At 32.4% G+C, this 22724-nt stretch overlaps 3 protein-coding genes across 3 annotated transcripts; all 3 read right to left on the minus strand.

Annotated features, from left to right (window-relative positions):
* Positions 1 to 828: 828 nt before the first annotated feature.
* On the minus strand, positions 829 to 4664 carry LOC123896334 (phospho-N-acetylmuramoyl-pentapeptide-transferase homolog). Its single transcript, XM_045946735.1, has 7 exons — positions 4297 to 4664; positions 4145 to 4216; positions 3298 to 3512; positions 2391 to 2841; positions 1907 to 1971; positions 1183 to 1259; positions 829 to 968 (listed from the first exon to the last, which is right to left on the minus strand). The coding sequence occupies exons 1-7, from the start codon at positions 4513 to 4515 to the stop codon at positions 829 to 831; spliced, it is 1239 nt and encodes a 412-aa protein (XP_045802691.1). The 5' UTR covers positions 4516 to 4664.
* Positions 4665 to 4798: 134 nt separating this feature from the next.
* LOC123898400 (la-related protein 6A) lies at positions 4799 to 9842 on the minus strand. Its single transcript, XM_045949334.1, has 11 exons — positions 9395 to 9842; positions 9065 to 9146; positions 7944 to 8038; positions 7778 to 7849; positions 7622 to 7701; positions 7433 to 7517; positions 6548 to 6595; positions 6386 to 6451; positions 5990 to 6313; positions 5352 to 5445; positions 4799 to 5256 (listed from the first exon to the last, which is right to left on the minus strand). Exons 1-11 carry the CDS (start codon positions 9713 to 9715, stop codon positions 5129 to 5131), a joined length of 1395 nt encoding a protein of 464 aa, XP_045805290.1. The 5' UTR covers positions 9716 to 9842; the 3' UTR covers positions 4799 to 5128.
* A 5499-nt stretch (positions 9843 to 15341) lies between these two features.
* LOC123898988 lies at positions 15342 to 22102 on the minus strand. The gene is made up of 3 exons (XM_045950043.1): positions 21827 to 22102; positions 17043 to 17540; positions 15342 to 16096 (listed from the first exon to the last, which is right to left on the minus strand). The coding sequence occupies exons 1-3, from the start codon at positions 21912 to 21914 to the stop codon at positions 15504 to 15506; spliced, it is 1179 nt and encodes a 392-aa protein (XP_045805999.1). The 5' UTR covers positions 21915 to 22102; the 3' UTR covers positions 15342 to 15503.
* Positions 22103 to 22724: the final 622 nt, after the last annotated feature.

The following is a 22724-nucleotide window of genomic DNA, read 5'->3' on the forward strand; positions in this document are numbered from 1 at the left end:
ACACTAACAAATCTCTAATTTGTTTTTAAAAATATCAGTTTACTTGGACTCCTTATGACGTCAGTCAGTGCTTGTATCCAGAGGACGCTGCATGTTGGTCAGCAACCACATTTATCATTAACTTTGAGGTCGTAGAGTTTCATCAGACCGACAGAGTCCGTCTCTAATTTGGATTTCAACATGCGGGATTTGATGGCGTTCCACAAGTCATGACTTGTTACCACAGAACAACAATGCGAGCAGCGGTTCATGATTGGGCCCAAATTTATGGTTGAAATCCAACATTGGAATAATCGTCATAATTATGTCCTTGTTGGAGATCAAGTGGATGGTGTACCTATGCACTCAACGGAGTTCTTGAATACTTATACAAGGTTCAACATGCTATATCTCTCTTCCGATCATTATTTATTTGATCCACGCCCACGTCCTGATGTGCAGCAGCATACATTTACCCAACATACCATTTTACCAGACGCACCCACATATAGCCAACAACATCAACATACCGATATCCCAGACCCACCATCTTATACCCCTCAACAACAACATACATCTCATTCACAACAACCATTTACCCAACACCAACAACAATCATTTACCCAACAACAACCATTTACCGAACAATATCCAATGAGCCAATCCAATTTTTTTACCCCATTGCCACTCACCCGAAATTTTTTCGACGACCAACCATTTGAATCACCGGGAACTCAACGTTTCAATGAAAATGCTTACTACCCCGGTGATTCTATACAACCCCAACAAACCCAACATATCCCCGTAGATTTATCCTGGGGTTCTGCTGTACCGGACGAGATGTTAAATTCAACGTGGGCTGCTGGTGAAGGTTCCTCGTGGTCTCAACGTCTTAGCAATATTAGCAATATGCTTGACGGAAGAAACAAATCCAAATGAGGAAGAGCAATTATATGGACGAGGACATCCGAGGAATGCACGTCCTCCACCTTGTGGCACCAGAGGCCAACGTAGACATTAGGAATTTCAGTGTGTTTATTGTAATAAATTATTTATATCATTGTCTTGTAATAAATTTTTTTCCATCAAATAAAAAAAATCAATTTATTTATTCATCAAATATTTGTTCATCAAATAAATATAATTTATTTTTTTCATCAAATAAAAAAAATAAAAATCAAAAAAAATCAAAAAATTTCAAACAAACACTCTTTTCTTTCTCTCCCTCCCATGCATTCAAACTTTCTTTCTCTCCCTCCCATGCCATGCCTTCCACGCGCCTGCACCATGACAGCAAAAGACAAAAAAAATTATTCCCAGTCAATGGCGCCATTCTGAATGTCGCTATCCATGTGGCAATGGAGACATTTGAAATGTCGCTACCCAGGTGCCCTGCTGCAACGCCAGTTTTTGTCCCCTGAGAGGTGTATTACGGGAAATAAAATTGAGAGGGGGATAGGGGTAAATTTTGGGAAAAAAATCTTACATCCTCCCCTTATTCCTTCTCTTCTGTCCCTCTTCTATACACATGTTAGAGCCATATAAGAGTACACAAGATGTCTCACTTATGGGCATCATAATCTGTATTGTACAATTAGCAGGAATTGTACATTAAAAAATGTTCTAACATGACTACAACTTTTCAGTTTCCCATATGATTTTACAGACATTATTCAAGGTGTCATGTCCAATGGACTGCTGAAGATTACTTAAGGTTGCTGATAAGAAAGATTGAAACTAGTCTAGCATGTTTAACTGACAGCAAGACAGAAAATCTTTATCAATTATTTTTAATCATTGTATGACTCAGGCACAGAAGTGGGCAAAAAGTCATATTTGCAACTGCCAATAAAGTGCTTTTTGTGAGAACAGATATGTGAGTTACCATCAGAAAAATGTTGATCAGATTAGTAACAAGAAGGTATACATGCCATAGGGTGAAGATACACTGGTGATGTCCAACCAAAACGAAAAGCACGTTCCAACAGCTACCTGTGGTATCAAAATGCAGATTTACTAAATAGAAATGGATGTAATGTAAGCAATGTTCATTTTTATTATTAAAAAAATAAATATATTATGGAATTTGTCCTTCAAATCCAGTCCTTAATCAATTTCTTTTCAATTTGAATGCTCACGCCAGGAATTTTATTTCTTTATAGAACCAGGTGAAAGGCGGTTGGGCAGCGAGGATTTCCATGAGGCCGATTTGGATTACAAACTTGGCCTGATGAGGGACATTGCAAAAACTGATTTGTAGAGGGCTAAAGGGTGATCAATATTATCCGTGAGGGACCAATATTGAATTTTTTGGGGGGCTCAAAAGAACAACAGTTCAATTAGCTAGTACATCAAAACTCCAAAAATAATGCTTTAAATTTATAAAAGAAAATAGAGTAATCAATAATCACCTCCAAGAATACTTCTGCCAATTCCGGTAAACCTCTCCAATGATTCTTGGTGAGGTTTAATATGTCACTAAGTAAACCGACTGCTGCAAATGCAATTGTTACACCAGATGCCCCAGCCACTTCTATAGATGAGGACGCGGTAATAACATGAGCAACAATTATACCAATAGGTACAAAAAATAAACCACCCAATGTGTGTGTCTTCCTTTTATGTTGATGTCTAAGAGGCCCTTGTTGCTTGATAACATGGATAGATTTAAAATGACCAAAAATTGGGACACAAACATAGCCAACAAAAGAAACCAAAATGGCTGATATGAGAAATGGTCGAGTCAAGTAAAAAGGTGATAACGGCAGTCTAACAATTTTCCATACACACCAATCTACATATAAAAGCAGTACTGTCAAGCCGATTACAAGCCCCATAGTCATGAAAAGGCCAACTTTGATCCTGAAAAGAATTAAAATGTGAACTGGGTTAACGTAGCGTCACAGAAAATATAAATACAATCGATAATAACTCATGTTATAGCTGACAGAAAAGGCAATCACGCGCTAACCGTGAAGAAGCATTTCTGGCTCTAACAAAAAACATGAAATCTCAAGTCATTTAGGACACCACCTACACATTTGATGTCTATTAATCTCCAAATTTTCGTCTTTGTTGTGTTTTTTTGTAAATTACAGGGACAGTACTATACTTAAATATAATACATGTAGAAGAACTCCCATTATTTTTCTAATAAATTCCTTAGAGGCAGAAACATAGTAAAATAACAGCAAATTTCTAGAAAACCATATAGTGCAATAGAATACTAGCTTTTCACTTTTCAACATATGAGATACTCCTTTGAGAAATAAGGGTATAAAAACAAAACCATTTGCACAAGTTCTACAACATACTTGCCTGTGTTTCTTCTGTCCCCTCCCAATGGTTACAAGCCGATGCGCAGCCACCGTTAAAGCATCCTTATTTGATGCAGAAGAAGAAGGCAAATCAACATCATTCACTGGGGTAAGAAAGACATCGCCATCAAAGTCTTCACCGTCACTGGATGAGAGCACATATGAAGTACTCTCTTCAGGACTCCAATCATCAAGTATCGGAAAGTCAAATGAATCCTGTAACACATAAACACAACAGATGTCAATGTCATGACACTTGTCAGCAATAGTATAGATAAATCACAACTCATGACAAGCAATGAATCGCTGGAGCCTTCAAGGGATTCATCGAGTTAAATCCCAGATATAAACCCAGAAAATGTATGGAAGTGGAAATACATAGAATTGCAGACTGTCACAGCAGTTCTGAAAATTAGTCAAATAACCAAAAGCACTTGTTGGCTAAATGCCTTCAAACTAAATTCTCAATATAATTAAGAGGCTGACCTCTCTCGATAAATATGTCAGCATTGATTGATCATCCAATTAGTTTGTTAGATGCATTTAAATCTAAAACTAACTGCAGTAAATATCTTTCAAAACTCAGTATTAGAGATCAAACTATGGTTTCAGAACACCTCCGGTTAATTTTCTCGAGAATTTTAACACTAAAACTTGTAAATACAAACCAGGTCATATGTGGATAATCAATCTTGTCAGTGGTTTGATGTTCATAAACAACTTAAAAATGTTAATAAATAAAAATACTTGATCATTCCTTCAGAGATCTAATTATCAAAGTTTTCTCCTAATGATCCATGAAATGGGACTATAAGAGCAAGTAAGAATGTTGATAGTATAAAGTTTACCTTGTCGAAGGCTTGGGTAGAGGCATTACGTCGAACACAAGAGCTGTAATGTTGAATTACGAGTGGATGTAACTGCAGAAAATTGAAGAATAAGAGAATTAAAGAACGAAATGAATCAAATAAACATTGCGATCATGATCACGATTGATTACCTTGATAGCAGTGCAATGGAGGTAGGAGGTGGAAGAAGATGGAGGAGGAGGAGAGAGGCGATGAATAGGAGAGAGACGGAAATGGAGATTTAGGTGGTTGCGAATACAAGAATGAGAATTCATTGATTCGTTGAACGTAAGTGAGAGAAAGTAGATCTGAGGAGAGAATGAAGAAACGGTGATGATGAAATAGAATGGAATGGGGCGAGTATATTCCATTTTGGAGAAAGAGGTTTTTCATTTTTATATAGGGAGGGAAAGTGTCGAATATGGTAGTTAATTAATTGCGACTTTGATATCATCGCGTACCCGAAACCGTTTGCTTTTGTTTTTGTAGGTTTCAATCAATATCAAACATGTAGGTTTCATCCCCTCCAACAGATTTCTCATTATGAAATATTGCTCATTATGAAACATGTAGGTTTTATCCCCTCCAACAGATTTCTCATTATGAAATATTGCTACAAAGGTTCCTCATTTCAATCAATATCAAACATGTAGGTTTCATCCCCTCCAACAGATTTCTCATTATGAAATATTGCTACAAAGGTTCCTCGTATGGTGAGGATTACCACAAGAAAAAAAGTTCAAAATTCCCCAGACTAATAATCTTACAATGTAGTTCCAAATTCCCCAGACTAATAAACTTACAATGTTTTAGGCTCCACCAACACTACCTGTCACCAGATTGAGCCACAAAATTTAACTGTCTAAAAAACCCTTTGAGCATTGACTCAAGCAAACACACATAGGGACACAAGTTAAAACTTGTACATCACTTAAACAATTGAAAATACAGTCAAATATAGTACATTGTCTGGCCTCAATCGTGCTAATTCGATGCAGGGACAGGAGGTCGGCCTCGTCCAATTGCAAAACCTCGTGTTCCATCAGGCATTTTTGGTCCAGGAGGCGGTTTTGAGGGTTCGGTAGCATGAAAAGATGATGGACCTCCATGGCCTGGAACAATGCAACGAGTTATTAAAAAGAAAAGGAATTCAAAATAATTATATTATCATGTGGAGCTCCCAAATATTATATCGATTAGAAGATACCCATTCCATTTGTAGCACGATATTTGTGCTTTCTTGATCTTCCTTGCTTAGTGTTCCTCTGCCCACCTTTATCCTTTGACAAATGCTCCCTATCCTGTAATGACAAGCACCAGGGACAAATGTAAGCTGAATAATACTGAAACTGTTTTAGACTGTTTGTGATAGATTTTTTCCAAAGCATAATTGAAAAACACGAATTCCAGTGCACTTGTTCCCAAAGTAACACATTTGTTGCTTCCACCATTAATTGATTATGCAGGCTTTAGAATCTCAAATAAACAGATAAACAGGTTTATACTGGTTTTGCCTAAAATCACAATCTCGGAAGAAAAAAATAGTTCAACAAAAGATGCAGGATTTTGAAACTAAGGCAGACAATGGGTAATGATATAAGCCACAATACACATCAAGATTATGGATTCTGTAGTGCAGACCCCCAAGTGATAGTTGTAGCACCTATCAATTATTATGATGTCATAACATCATGATAACTGGAACACTTGGTCACAAGAAACTGTAATTTCTCACATGAAAATCTAAAATATGATTTTATACTGAAAGGGCAAGGGAACCAAAAATATTTGAGCTTCAAATTACTAGCTAGGATGCTGCCAGAGTGAAAATCAAATGAAACACACCTTTTCCTCGGGCGTTCCTTCATGATGCTCATGTGAGCCATGATTCTCCTCATCTCCAGTTTTCTCAGATGCATGGCTAGAGCTCTTCTCAGTTACATGGCTAGAGCTATTCTTCTCAGATACATGGCTAGAGCTATTCTTCTCAGATACATGGCTAGAGCTATTCTTCTCAGATACATGGCCAGAGCTATTCTTCTCAGATACATGGCCAGAGCTATTCTTCTCAGATACATGGCTAGAGCTATTCTTCTCAGATGCATGGCTAGAGCTATTCTTCTCAGAATTAGACCCCTTCCAAGCTTGTTTGTTGTGTACATACTTCCCCTAAAGCATAAAAACACTATCAACACTAATTACTGTCGATTTGTCAAATGAGAATAGATAACGGCAACTAACCATCCGACTGAGAAGTTTAACCCGCATGCCATTTCTCCAGTCTTGTTCATTATTTAACATTGCCACCTAAATCAGAATTAGCACCACAAAGACTAAGCAAACCTTCCAGATATAAAGGCCTAATGATAATATGAAAACATATAATTTTAAACTGAAACTCACAGCAGTTTCAGCAGCCTCAGTAGTCTCATATTCGACAAGAGCATGCAACTAAAAAGAGGTAAAATAGAAAGGTGTGAAAACAACATTAGATAAGAAGATAAAGGCATCAACGACAAAGAAGAATATAGCAGGCAAGAGCATTTTAAACGAGGACCAGAAAAGCTAAACAAATAACACAAGAATAATATCTTTTTAATAGTTTAATGTGAGGCATCTCATGAGAAATTTAAACATTCCACAGTACTGATCCGTACTGCTCATGTTTCAGTAGCTTTGATGTCACCAACAGAAAAGTAAGATGCAAAATCACTGTGTAACAAAATTGAGGTGGAAGGTGATGACATGATTGAGACCAAAATACAGCTCAAGCTGCAGCATAAATGTGAAGTAAAAACTAGCTACGTTATAACAGAATTATTTACAAAGTGGCCATTTACTTAGTTTAAAGGTTGGAACTAGAATTTGATAAACTTTTAACTCGCACTATAAAATTGAATCAATGCCACAAGAAGTTATACTTATACTCACCCCATGTTCATGGGTAATGAGGGGAAGACACTTTTATTTTATTTATTTATTTTTAAAGATGGTAGACTTCAGAGATCCATTAAATATAGTGTAATATACATCATCTCAGAATGCAACTTTTGACTTAGCACCCTTACTTTAGTTACAATAGAGACCAGCTAAACATATATAACCATATCCATATCAAGTAAAGAAAGTAAAGTGAAAAATAAGTTTAAAAAATTCATATTGGGATTCATTGATGTAGGTCCGAATCTTCAAAATGGAACTTCTAGTAAAAGTAACAATGCAATGAAAAATTAAGAACACTCCATATTACGGTTAGCTATTAAGTATTAACATCAGCTAGTTCTGTACCTTACTACCAAAAAACTTGTCGACCTTGATATGTTTAGCAGATGCTGCAGTAGAATTCGGGTCATTTATGGTTATCTTTTTTATACTGCATATTACAATATAACATCACATAATTAGAAATTTGGAAGAACAAATATAACATCGTTCATGAGACTGGGAAAAGATGACAAGTTAAGGAAGACATCTTACTTTCCAGCTTTTTGGAATATTTGCCGAATGTTCTCTCTTGAATGGTCCTCCGGCAAATTCTCTACCAAAACAGTATATAACTAGAGACCAAGAATAAGACTCGGGATAACACATGAGATATTAAAACATGAACAATGTTCCTTTAAGTAAAAATACCTTATGATCTTTAACTTCATTGAAACGAAGTGGATTGAGCCGCTTAACCCTTTTCCCATCACCACTAACAACCTGCAGTCCCCAAGAGATGAACTTTTCTTTAGGACTAGAAGTAGAGGATTGCAATGCAATACATGTTAACAAAACAAGGGAGGAAGAATCATACAAGCAGTGAGGATTCCTTCAGTGCAGCAGCAATAAGTAAATGGTCTCGAGTGAGCTTCTTCATTTTTCTAAAAGAAGCAATCACTGGTATAGGAACTGCATAAACAATTTTAACAGGAATTACATGATAGGATAAACAAAATAACAAATACATAAATAAAGCTATGGACGAAAAACAACAACTTTACAAATAAAAAGCAGCAATGACAGCATAGATGTTTCATTATAGTCAAAAAGCAAACAAGAAACTTCATGTGCATATGATGCTTGCAGAAATAGGTGTGTGTGCAATCGTGCATTACTTAGACATCGTTTTTAATTTTTTTTAAATTAATTAAATAACAATTATCATTCTGCCAAAATTTCATCCAGGTTTTCATATCATGAAGTAACTGTTAAATATTATTCTAGAAAAAGAACTACACAGTTAATATTACTTTATAATAATATGGATACTATCGTTGTTTATAATACATGGGGTTAGTCTATATACTGAAAGTGTGCTTTCTACCATCGACGCACCTTTCAATTCAAACCACTAATCACCTTTCCTATCATGAACTTTAACAGATCCCCTTTTAAAAAATTGCAAATTGAAAATGGAAATAAGCCCACTTGCATTGATAGATATGCTCTCTTTCCCTATCATCTTTCAAAAAGTGGAAATATAATCATCCATTATCCCCCAGAAGTATAACTGAATAACTCATACATCGAATAATAATAACTGCACATATGTAATTTGTCACTAGGAATGAATATGAAAACAATAACCCTGCAACCAATTCAACTTTGTTATCCGTACTTCACAACAGTGGGTTTTTCACAACTTTAATCCATATAAGCAAAATTCAAAAGTCCAGGAATCTAGAAAAGAAGAATATCTAACATTTACCTTCAATTAGGATTTCCTATACAAAATATAACATGACCCAAATTATCCCATATTTCATACTAACATATTCTGCTGAGTAACAAACAAATTTTTTTTAGAAACTTGGATAAAAACTCCCAAATCATCAACTCTATGACAGTAACTCAATAACAGCACGATAAACTCAGGCAATACACTTACAAATCTAACTAGAATAATACTCCTATATTATAAAACTTATCACTTACCAAACCCTTCCTTGTTCCTTTTGACGAGACTCAGCATATACTTATCATTGGGCAAATTTTCATCACTGAAATAATACTCCACCTGCAAAGTCAACACAAAAAATTCACTAACTTATCTGAACAAATCACTCAATAACTTAGACCTAAGTTAATTAACTAAGAGAAGCATACACAATATCCAATCATAAACCCTAGAAATTAGAAAACACAAAATTACAGTTTGAAAAAGCTCAAATCATTCAAAAAAATCATTTTCTCTGAAATTTCTCAACTTGTTAAGTCAATTCAACTTGACAAAACAGTATCACCAAACGCCAATTACAGTTTTACCTGCTTAATTATCTTGAGCTTGAGATCATCCAAAGAGACAACGGTAACGGTTTCAGCAACATGATCTTGTTCCTGACCTTCATCAGGATGCTCATGCTCGTTTTCATGATCAAAATCGTGATCAAGGTCAGGTTCATGATCGAGATCATGCTCTTCATCGGAAATCAGAGCGTGAATTTCAGACTCAGCAACAACATCGTGAAGGTCATCAATAACTGGATCGGAGACATTAATAAGCGGAGGAGGCGAGGCGGTGGGATCGCCGGCGGTTGGAGCGGTGGTGGTGGCTGAAGGTAGAACCTGTTCGCCGACGGTTTCCATTGAGGAGAGAAGATGATGTTACGCTCTCTCTCTCTAGAAATTTTTCACCACACGCCCTTTCTTTTTTGCTCTTTCTCTCTCCGCAGTTTTTCGATTTCGCAGATTGCGTCCTTTTATAGTGAAACATGTTTAGCTTCGGTCACGCTCCTAAAATCAACGGATTTTTCCTTTCTTTTTTTTTTTCAAAATTTATTTATTAATTTTTTACCTTTTTTGTATATCAGATGAATCAAAGGTCAATTGGTAAAAAAACTCATGTTTTAATTTTATGGGTCATATAAACATGTTTTAAGGGGCCACATGTTAAAAAAATTAGAAGGAGTTTTAATCTACCGGTCTATTTGACAAAATATATATATATATATATATATATATATATATATATATATATATATATATATATATATATATATATATAAATTGTGTTATTTAACTTATTTTAATCAAACCTTTTAAATTGTTTGACTTGAGAATTTTCAAAAAGAAATAAATTAAAACACAAATTTTCTAAATTTTTAAATGCCAATACATTAATGCTCTTTTGGCATTAAATTAAAAAGCAAAATCATATTATAATATACATTCACAAATTATGAATACATTTTATTTTATTTCAACTGAATATGTATATTTGCTTAAAAATAAATTATATATTTTCCATTTTATCTCACATTAAAATCTTACTAGACACTTACCCGTGTGATGCACGGGTCTTATGCGTTATTTTATACTATAACGTCAAAAAATTATTTGTATAAGTAGTAAATTTAAAATTGAAAACAATAGGAGCAAAGATATTAATTTGAAACTTATTGGAGTCTTCATTATCCCTTATCAAAAAATTACTGCATTATCAAATTTGATATTTATATTAATTTAAAATTTATTGAAGCAAAGATAAACCAACTTAACTCATACTCAAATAACGAATATGATAAAAATCATACAGGGCATAACAACCATTAGTAAATTTTATTTTATCTATTTTTTTTTACCGGCATTAAAAAAGTAGTCCTGACAATCGACCAACTCCTAATATTTACAAAGATTGGACAAAAGATTATTAACAAAAACATTAACTATTTTGAAAGAAAAAAAAAACAATAAAATACACAAAATAATAAAATGAACACAAAAAATTAAAATGAATAATAACCCAAAACAATAATAATAATAATAATAATAATAATAATAATAATAATAATAATAATAATAATAATAATTTCAATTAGTACCCCACATTAAAATGATGTAAGTTGATGATGTGGCTAAATGAAAGGTTTTCATTGGTTTGTGGATTAGGGTTTAGATATGCAATAAATGAAAGATTTTCATTGGTTTGTGGATTAGGGTTTAGATAGGCAATTCCATAATTATCTAGGATTTATATATATATATATATATATATATATAGGGGTTTTCTAACATAGACCCTAGTTAGGTCTAAGTTAGCAAGGTGCACATTTTCAATTGGACCAAAATACCCATTCTTTTAATTTTTGAAAGAATAGAGCAACAGGGGCATTTCTGTAATTTTCTGCAATTTTGCCAACCATATACACGCGCCCCACCTTCTTAAACCATTAATAGACGCGGATCCAGTGTCGCACGCGTACCGAAGGACCATGGTTACAGACCGTTGATTTCCATCAGACAGCCAAGATCTGATCTCATCAAGACTGTCTGATCAATCAGACAGCCCAGATCATCCAGATCCATCAGATTCAAGCGCCTGCGTCACACTTGATTACAACCTGGAGAGAGAAAAATTTGCTTTTTAAAAGTAGGACACGTGTCACACAATGGTTGGCTGGGCGTGATTTTTGTTCATTTAATACTTTGAACTCAATTATTTCGTTGTAAATTAATTTTTTATTTTTTTATTTTTATACCAAAATTCATAATTTTTTTTGTGTACAAATAGAGACTTGGTTCGTTTGATTTGGACACCGAAAAAAAAACGCAATTTTTCACTACCTTAATCTCATTTTTTGTCTACTAAATACGTTACTTGTGTGTTGTAATTTAACACGCACCACTCAACCAACTCACTGAAACCATTATACCAGGAAAATAGTAGATAATATTCTGGAACTTTTGGTATATTTTATGAAATTTTTGGAGACCTGAAACTATTTTTAGTTAATTAAATGAGATAAAACGGTAATTAAAAACTAATGTTTGCTTCTGAAACCATTTTACTGGTAGAATGGTTGCACATAGTTGTATTCTGAAACCATTTTACTGGTAGAATGGTTTCAATGAGTAATTTATTAATTGTGTTTGCTTCTGAAACCATTTATTCGGTACAATGGTTTCAGAGAGTTGTAATCTGAAACCATTTTGCTGGTAGAATGGTTTCAGTAAGTTGATTATTAGTTATTTGCTTCTGAAACCATTTAGCTTGTAGAATGGTTTCACATAGTTGTATTCTGAAACCATTTTACTGGTAGAATGGTTTCAGTGAGTAATTTATTAATTGTGTTTGCTTCTGAAACCATTGTACCAGATAAATGGTTTCAGAGAGTTGTAATCTGAAACCATTTTGCTGGTAGAATGGTTTCAGTAAGTTGATTATTAGTTATTTGTTTCTGAAACCATTTAGCTTGTAGAATGGTTTCAGTGAGTTGATGTAAGGTAGTGAAAAATGAGATTAAGGTAGTGAAAAATTGGGTTTTTTTTTCTGTGTCCAAATCAAACGAACCAAGTCTCTATTTGTAGAGAAAAAAAAATTATGAATTTTGGTATAAAAATTAAAAAATAAAAAATTAATTTACGACGAAATAATCGAGTTTAAAGTATTAAATGAAAAAAAATTAACGCAGCCAATCAGCTTCTGACACGTGGCCTGCCTTTTCAAAAGGCTTTCTCTCTCCTCGTAATGCTTCCACCCACGCGCGCCTGTCGGCGCGTGTGATGCACGCGCGTGGATTTTGTCAAATGAGAAGCTGCCACGTGTCCTGGGGGGGGGGAAGAAGTGGGGGGCGCGTGTATTTTTGAGTAAAATTACAGAAATGCCTCTGTTGCTCAATTCTTTCAAAAATTAAAAAAATGGGTATTTTTGTCCAACTCAAAAGGTGCACCTTGCTAACTTAGACCCAACTGGGTCTAAGTTAGCAGCCCCCATATATATATATATATATATTTAAAAAAAATTACCTTATACTATATAATATTATACTTTTTTTTGGATAATTATATATTATTATACCGATTTTAATTTAAATTAATTAATTTTCTTAAAAAAATAAGATTATTTTAATAAATTTATATTTTTATAAAGACACTTTAGTTGGTCCTTAAATTAACCACTTATTTACCTTAAGAGTAAGATTATAGAAGTCAACAATCAAATTAATCATTCTTTCGATAAGAACTCTTAAATAAATCTCTGATGAATATTTTTAAAAGGTTTATGACTCTATTAATTAAACTATTAAACTAATATTTTATATAAACAAAAAATAAATAATGAATAAATGTTCCCTTTTTTAATGAATAAGAGACAACATTACAATGAAGCCTCTTATTTTGAACTATTTAATTTAGTTTTAGCTATATTTGGTGGTGTTTTGTTGCTCTAGAGCTAGTTTCGTTTTTAACGGAAGGGTGTTCGCACTAGTTGTCTTTAGCATCAGAAGCTGTTAGTTCTTTAGTTTCTCCATTGTTGTATGACTGTTATTTATATCGTTTCTACCCTGTTGTATTGGCTTTGTTATGTTTCCTTTGGGAGATCTCTATTAGAATTATGGAAAAGGTGTGTCAAGGCTTAGATATTTAGTAAAGGGGTTTACTGTTTATGTATTATGCATCGAATCACCAAGACCTGCTTGTATTGTTTTAGACATGCCTTATGCCTTACTTATTCCAATTCCTTTGCTTTTGCAAAAAAAAAAAAAATTGAGTTTCGTGTATACATTCATTTATTTAGAATTTTTTTATGTAAAAGTTTTGTTTATATTTTTTTTTTGTTAAATTGTTTATAATTTTTTAATAATAGACTAATAGTACTTAGCGATCGTTTAATTCTTTCAACCAGCACATCTTAAAATATTTTAAATGGGTATCGTCAATAACTTTACATCCTACTGATAACCCTACATCATTATAAATAGATACAACAACAATATACGCATACCAATGTTTATTTAAGAAATTGTAACTATTAGGTGATCAATTGATCTTTGCTCTAATGGGGATACCTATTAGGTACAAATACTTAAAAAATATGTACTCACCATTGGAGATGGCCTAACACGATAAATGAATTTGATTAAGGCTTTAGAAACCAACAAAATATGATAAGAAAATAATTTATATATTACCCTATAAAATATAGAGTATATTTTAAAATAGAAAATAAAATTAATAATATAAATAATTAAATAATGAACTTCAAATCACGAACTCACCTCAGATCAAAGATCAAATATTTAGGCACGAACTCATAACTACACCGCTAAAAAACTTTGAATACAAGGATCAAATACTAGGATTCAACTCTTGCTTTTCCATCGAGCCAATTAGGACTCTCGTACCACTTGTTGGTAAGATCGAGAGAATGGTGGGATTGAGAGCAACCACAAACCAATGATCCACAACCAACAAGAGATGAGAACGCCACATCTTTATTAAAAATCTTAAGAAATTAAATAAAAATATAACTTATTTTATACTTTGAATATTTAACTAATTCATAATCGATGCAAAGCTAACATTTATACTTGAACTCAATAGAGGAGGGTTTGAAGTTAACTTTTTCCAACTTAACATTTAACACATTCTCTTTTGTTAACAAATAAAACTAACAATTTTTTTAAAAAAAATAAACAAAAAAAAAATGTTTTTGCAAAATAAACTACCCTTAATTGTCATTGTCACTACAGGTACATAGCATAGCATGCCTTATGTCTACGCTTTTCATAGCATAAACCAAATTAGACAAAACACTAAACCTGTGTAGGGCACCTAGTTTTCAAACTCCTACTGAAACCATTTTGATTTTCTGCAGTGTATTTTTCCTGTGTGAGTAATGCAGAGGGCCGAAGCACCCGCAATAAAACAATTCTCATTGCTTTACACCAAAATCACAAAACTACTCTAATGTCTTCATCTAAAACTACTACTTTCAATCTCATCTACCCGTGTGTGTTTTTCGCAAAAGCCAAGATCTAACACTTCTCTTTAATGGTGAGAATTTCGTGATGTATTTGGTCACGAGATATAGCAGTGCTCTTTTGTGTAAGTTAGTAATTAGATGCCGACGACTAGGTCATATATCCGAAATGGTCATCAAAATATAAATGTAGAAGGAAAGTATTAATGTCAACACAAAATATAAATTCACAAAATCTTACTTGGAAGTCACTCGAAGTATAGTAAGTTGAATTAAAAACTTACATGCATAGATTTGTTCTACTGATTTTATGCAGCACATTCATGCCAAAGCAAATTCAATCGACATTCCATGTATATCACATAGATTCAATCTTTGAGTGAAATCTTGAAAGCTATATACTTTGCACATTGAAGATTCACTTTGTACATAAAATTCAACTTTTTTAGTCCTATTGTCTGCCATAGAGTAAAAGAAAAGAGAGAGTCTTTACCCACTAAGAAGCATGAATGACACATAACAACTACACATTTTTCATTCACATTTTTAATATTGCATAATAAACTATATAAACTTAATTAACACAAGTTCACAATACAATTTTGGAGAATGTGACTTCACCTATTAAGCTTAGCAATAACATTAAATAAACCAAAACATAATGAAACCCTTTTAAACAAGAACCAAAACTAAGCCCAAAATCATAAGCCCGAGATGTAAAAAGCCCAACCCGCGAAGCCCGTTGGACCCAGAAAACCAAACTCTCACATCATCCACAACAGGCCCACATAGAGAAACCATATCATCACTTCTTGTATTGTAGTAAACACTATAGAATGCAATTCTAGTCATATCAGCTTTGGCAGTGAAATTGAGGTTAGCAATTTGGAAACTAGAATTTGAATTTGGTGTGTAATGAATGCTTTGAGTTTGGTCACCAGCAAATGCCATAACAGCTAGAGGTTCCTTGCATTTGTCATCGGCATGACCTAATGAAAATGTTAAGGTATATGGTTTTTCGGGTTTGGTTTCAACCATTTGAGATATGATGCCTTCTTTTCCCGAGAGTAGCTCGATCGCTCTTCTTCCTTGTGGAACCGCGTAATGATCAGAATCAATGAAGCGGACGGCACGATTTGATTCGACTATCCAACCGGGGAGTGACGAAGTTTCTCCATCTAGGTTTGTTGGAAGTAGGACTCCCATCGACGTGTTTTGAAACATCCATGGACCTTCTTCGAAATCACCGTTGATTACTGCATTGTCTGCAAATCTCAACATAGCTAATATTAATAGCCATTCATGTCAAAATTAAAAGTACTAATTGTGAGAGATTACAAGAGTGCTGAATTTTTTTCTAAGGACACAATTACACAAGAGTTCTACAGCAAAAAATCAAATATAACTTAAACTCATGAATAATCTCTTGTATGATTTTTATCAAGTTAGTAAGAAATTTTTTTTTACATTGTCAACCAATCACAAATAATCTCTTATATGAATTTTTTTTTTTTTTTTTCCTACAACTTCCCTTCACAAGAAGTTATTCGGGGCACTATTCGAGACACGACACTTATTATTGTGGGCACCGGTAGCAGGCAGGGGTGGACCAAATGGACCATGGCTACTCTCCATTTTTAAAATCATGCAGAAGCTGCTGCAGTTGAAAAACGATATTAAGACAAATTCATCCGCTGTAATCTTCATTGCAAGATATAAGCTAATATTTTTATTCTGTTTTCTAAGATGTGCTACTGATTTCTGTTTTTTACTATTCTGCTTGTGCTAGTACATTCAAGCTAAACTTGCTAGTTTGCACTTGCAATTCTATTAGTTATACTATTAGTTATATATTACTATCGTTTTCAAACTGAATGTCGTATAAGATTTTTGCAGTCGCATTCATGATTTGTTATGATGTATCTATAATATATCTACCTTTAATTTATTACATTACATTAACAGTTGATATTACATACTTTACACTCTTACGTCAATCAGTCACCTTAGAAGACTCGGATCCATAATTGACATTGTGGGGCATATGAATTAATTCCAACAAATATATAATAGCATATCTAAGTGCATTAAAAATTTAAATGATATTGCAGGAAAACATTAAAAGTGGTCACAAGTATTCACAGCAAAGTATAAATGCATGGATTGACATATAGATAAAAAAATAACAATGGACTTCAAATTAACACATACCTTTGGGTTTATCAGGAGTGAAAAGTTTCTTGATAGCAATGTTATCAATGATGGGTCCACAAGTAGGGTCATCCTCCATACCAGGGTTCTTAAAAACCAACCTAAAAGTATCCTCATCAGCATTGAAAGAAACCGCATAAGGATTCCAACCTTGAACATTATACAGTGTCTGCAGGTCTATTGTCTGTGATGCAGATGCTACGGATACATTAAGCGATTCAAGTTGAGCGCACGTGCGAGCCGCGCAAAATGTGACCGAGTAAATTGAACCTTTTTCGACAGGTACATCCTGGCTTATTTCAGCATCGTTACCTAGTCGAATTGCGTGTCTACCTTGTGGTACTATGAGGATCATTCCACCTTGTTTTTGCCCTGATTCAACTAGTTCAACCGTGCCATTTGATTTCCAGTTTGGGACTTCACTTGGTCCTTCTATTATTGCTTCGTTAGGGAACCCATTTGATGGACTTGACTCAAAATCTCCATTTGATACTAACCCTGCGAATAAAATATAGAAAATCTTATTAAAGTTATGTAAAAATGTAAATGTTATTGTCAATTTTAAAATGATTATGTTTTTTTTTACACGATTTCTTCTGCGCGCAAATGCAGATAATAATCTTTCAAGTCAGATAGGACCATAATAAATGGACTAAATTTAAACTCGACTTCTGATTAAATTGGAAGAGACTATTATCATCTAATCTAAGTGCTCTAAGCTAAATGATTACTTATGTAAAGAGAACCGATCTAGTAAATGCAACTCAGCTGATAAAAATGAGCTCACAATTAAAGTACTACTATAATCTTTGGTAATAATCAAGCTGAATCTTTGACCCTAGTCAACTATGGTTCAATTCCAAAATTGGTTGAAAAGCTTAATAAGTGAAAAGGACAATATAGAATTATTATATACTATAGTACTATACCCCACTACAACCCCCAACTCCAGCCCGATATGTGCAGAGTCTTATTAATAGGAGTATGTATACTTCAGAAAAATTACCCTACAAATTCAATTATCTACTAGTTGTGTCCTTCAACTAGGATATAATAAAAAAATAAAAAAATAGACATTAATATTTTGCGCTGAAAAGATTTTTTATAAGTACTTCCTCCGGTCTTAATTATAAATAATTTTTTATTTTTTAGATTCACTTTCGAATAATTAATGTATCTGGGCACATACCGGAATCTAAACCAAATGCAATTAATCAAACTAGTAGCAGTAAATGTTATGGTAATCAAAATCAACATTTATGTTGAACTAAATGCAATGCAACAAAAATACAATAATCTTGTAACCAAAAAAAAAAATACAATAATCTTTCTTTTATTGTCATTGCACCTTAGCTATAACTACTACTACTATGAGGCTATAAATAAGCCTATATCCATTATTTCCAATTTATTATCTAGCCACTCTTAGAAAACAATAAAGGCGCAACAAGCCAATAATAGACAATGAAATTTAGATTACCTTATCCAACTAATGGGCCTAAGAGCCCATAATGAAACATTAAATTATGGAACAAAATAAGCAACACTTCAAAAATGTCACCATAGAAACCAAGTTGGCACAAGTAGAAAACGAAAAATAGGAACAAAATAAATAAGCTAGCATTGAAAAAAATGACATTTTAAAATGTATTATGGGAAGAAACCAATGAAAGCTAGCATGATGTGAAAAGATTCGTAGTAAGAAAAAAACGACAAGAAAAAATAATTTTGAAAGGGAACAAATTGAGGTCTTGTACTATCCCACTAGAACCAGAACCCGCGTTTAGGGTATGGGTCCCAACACATGCTCTCACTCCTCTCTAATTATCCTTTTTCTTTGACCAAAAGACAACTAGAAAAAACTACTACTTCCTCTATTCCAAAATAAGCTCTAAGTTGACCACTTTGTACTGTACAATTTTAAGTACTAATATATTTATTGTTTCAAAAAAAATGTATTAATATATTTATAGTTATTTATTATTGTATTAAAAATTATGAAAATTTGATATTTTTAAAAAATATTAAGACAAAAGATAAATCAAACATATTATATATTAATAACTTTTTTGTTCAAGTAGTTTTTTTTTTGTTGACAGAATTGTTGGCTAAAATGTCAGCTTATCTAATTTTTATTCAAGTAGTTTTTTGTTGCCGAAATTGTCACATAGTTTTTTTGCTTAAAAATTTCACTCATAAAATAGATAAATGAGATAACCGAAGTTCGAACTCAGATCTTCTGCATATATAATACAATATCACTACCAACTGAACTAAACTTAGGAGACTTATATTGTTTGTCTTTAATTGAATCTAATTAATTAATGTAATTATTTTACTATACTACTCGTAGTAACTAGTGACATAGAACCAAGGGCATGGCTTTGAGCATGGGAATAGGGTTTGGTACTTTAGGACTTAGGTGACATAAAACACAAATAATGGTAAAAGTGTTGAGTTTCTTTACGGAAAGGTCCTTATACTTTGGTGAAGATTGGAGGGAAAAAAACATTTGTTTAAGAGGCGGGAACAATGTGTGAATGGTCATTTTGATGATTTCATATCCCTAGGTAGGATAATGCATAAAAGTCTTTTGCTTGGGACCCATATGCTTACGGCTTTACCAACCATATGGTTTACAATACATCTCTAGGTAAAGATTTTTCTTCTCTTATTAGTCCTACTAGGACTCACTCCTACAAGAATCTTCAGACTATTTTGATTTGCATGTTTTTAGGGTAAAGTTTTTGGTATTTTCACACTTTATCAATAATTGCATGATTGCGATGTTTTGCGGTGATTTTAGATTTTAGATAAACAATAAATGAATTTAATTTAATCTATGGCATAGGTTGGTAATGTAATGAGGCAATGTAAAACTTTGTTTTGTATACTAACATGTGTGAAATTAAGCTCTAATTAAATTGATTTGTACTCGTATATATTAAAGTAAGGGCCCGTTTGGTGCGCAGGATAGCATAGTGACATGATAGGATATAAAACAGGATAAGGATAAGATAGGATAACAGCAGGATAACAGTTATACTCAGTTATCATATCCTGTGTTTGGTGCACACAGGATAACAAACATGATAACTATTATATTTTGTTTTTAATACATACTTGCTCATAATAATATGATAAGATATATAACATATTTAATTGACAAAATTACTCTTGTAAAACAATTGTTATTTTTTTAAAATTATTTTGTAATACTTTGAATTTTATAAATAAAAAATATAAATAAGTAATCAAATAACTTTATATAATTTAAAATAAAAATCATGAGAAAATAAGCAAGTTTAATTTTTTATATGAATCATGATCAAATAAATAACTCAATAATATATACATGTTAGATAAGCCAAATAAATATATGATATATCTCATACGTAAATAATAAAACTACTATTGCAAAAGAATTATATTTAATTTTTTATAAAATTTAAATTAATATCCCTATTTTTCAATTTTTTAATAATAATTTTACTTTAAAATATTGTAATTTTAGTAAAATTTTGATTTTTTAGAATATGTAAATTACAAAATTACCCCTATGAAAAAATCACATATTAAAAATTAATTATTTAATTATTTATATTTTATTAATTTTATTTTATGTATTTTAAAATATATTTTATAAAATAAACCAGTAATTTTTTTTCTTATCCTATCCTGCTGATAACCCAGCTCAAATTCAGGATAAGAATTATAACTAGAGAGACAGGATAGGATAAGCTTCAGGATTAACTTATCATATCCTGCTGTATCACCAAACACTGGATTGCGGCAGGATATGATACAGTTATCATATCCTGTCTCTTATCCTGTGCACCAAACGGGCCCTAAAAGGATAGATATATCACTGTCATAAGCAATTTTGTACCCAAAATCAAGGTGGGTCATATACAATTAGGACTAAGAATTTGGTCATATTAGGAAGGTTAGTTGCATGATTTATTTTCCTCAAACATTATATTACTTTCCTCTCTTTTTAACGTTTTTTTTTTATTACTTTCTTCTCTAAATAAAAATATAAAATCTCTTAAAAACTAATCTTATATACTTTTTTATAATATTCTATTTAAATTTTCAACTACATTAATTCTTTTTTTAACAACATACTCCTAAATTTTTTTTTCTACAACTTATAATAAATACTACTATTTCCACAAAAAAAAAAAAAAATAGTACAATGGAAACATAAATAAACAATCTCTTCAAAAATAAACTTGTAAAATCATTTAATGAGTAGAAAAGTACTAACATTTTTTAGGCATTGTAAAAAATTACAGTACCAAATTGAAACATTTAACTCCACTCCTAATACTGTGGATTAGAGAGAAACTAAATTGAAACATTGAGTCGGTGGAAGAAGAAAGAAACATCACAATGAAAAACACTAAATAGAAACAAAATGCACATAGCAAAGAAACCAAAGTAGTGTTAAAACATAGTAACAAGCTACACAAAACATCTATAATAATTTTAAGACTCCACAAATTTCAGACCAAAATTTTAATCTTCAACTTCATAGATCATTTTCTTGTTTCTATATATAATTGGTATCTTAAATTAAAGTCTCAAAAATTAAAACCCAATACCCAAAAACCCATTTAAATTATAGCTATAACAAAATCACTAGCATTTTCATCTTTGTATTATATTATAAAATTAGACCCACAAAAACCATAGAATGAAATAACACACAAATCAAATGTAAAAGAAGCAATTTTGATATCAGATCTTAAAAGACAAAGAAAGTATAAGAGGAACATTACCATCTTCTGCTGTGGTTGTGAAAGCATGGAGTAAGAATAGAGGCACCAACATGAAGACCAATTTCATTCTTGTGGAACTTTGAGCCATCTTCAAGCTGCTAAGGTTTTGTGATACGTGTGTGTATATAGTGTGTTGTGTGTACTCTGTTTTTGAGGAGCAGAGCACAAAGGTAAAGAGAGTAAGGAGTGAGTGAGTGTCCTTTTATGTAAGATTCTCAGCAGGAGCAGTAGTACTATGGTCTCTTTTCTTTGTTTAGCTTGGGTTAAAATCACTTTATTAAAATAAAGTTTGGTTTTTTAATTCTTTATATTTGTCTAAAGTTTGTAGCGATCTATAGTGTAGGGACACTTTTTTTGTTTGTCATTATTATAGTAAAGAGTGTTATTCAATATTCTTTTTTCAAATTTTAGTAAAAAAAAATATCTTTTCAAATAAGTTTCAATTTATCAAAATGAATTGATCAAATTTATAAGTCTTTTACCTGTTAAACATGTGGTTTGAAGATGTGGCGAAGTCAGAAAAATTATAAAGATTGGGTAAAATGTCACGGGTAACAAGTGACATAATATATAAGGGGGTGTTTGTTTCAAGGTTAGGAATAATATTCCTGGGAATATATGGGTTGGAATAAATATACCCATGTTTGTTACAAGGTTGACATGAAATTATTCCTGGATATGAAGTTTCCTTGGAATAAAATAACTTCCAATAACTTCTCTTATTCCCATGATTTTATTCCCAAGGAAATGGGTGAGAAAGAAAAGTTCCCATGAAAATGGGAATACATTTTAAATAACTTCCAATAACTTCTCTTTTACCCACTTTTATCAGTAATTCCTAGGAATGTAGTTAATATGAACCAAACATGTTTTTTTTAAAATACCTGGGAATAAAGTT

This window comes from Trifolium pratense, linkage group LG7 (assembly GCF_020283565.1).
Source record: "Trifolium pratense cultivar HEN17-A07 linkage group LG7, ARS_RC_1.1, whole genome shotgun sequence".
In the NCBI taxonomy this organism is placed as follows: Eukaryota; Viridiplantae; Streptophyta; class Magnoliopsida; order Fabales; family Fabaceae; genus Trifolium; species Trifolium pratense.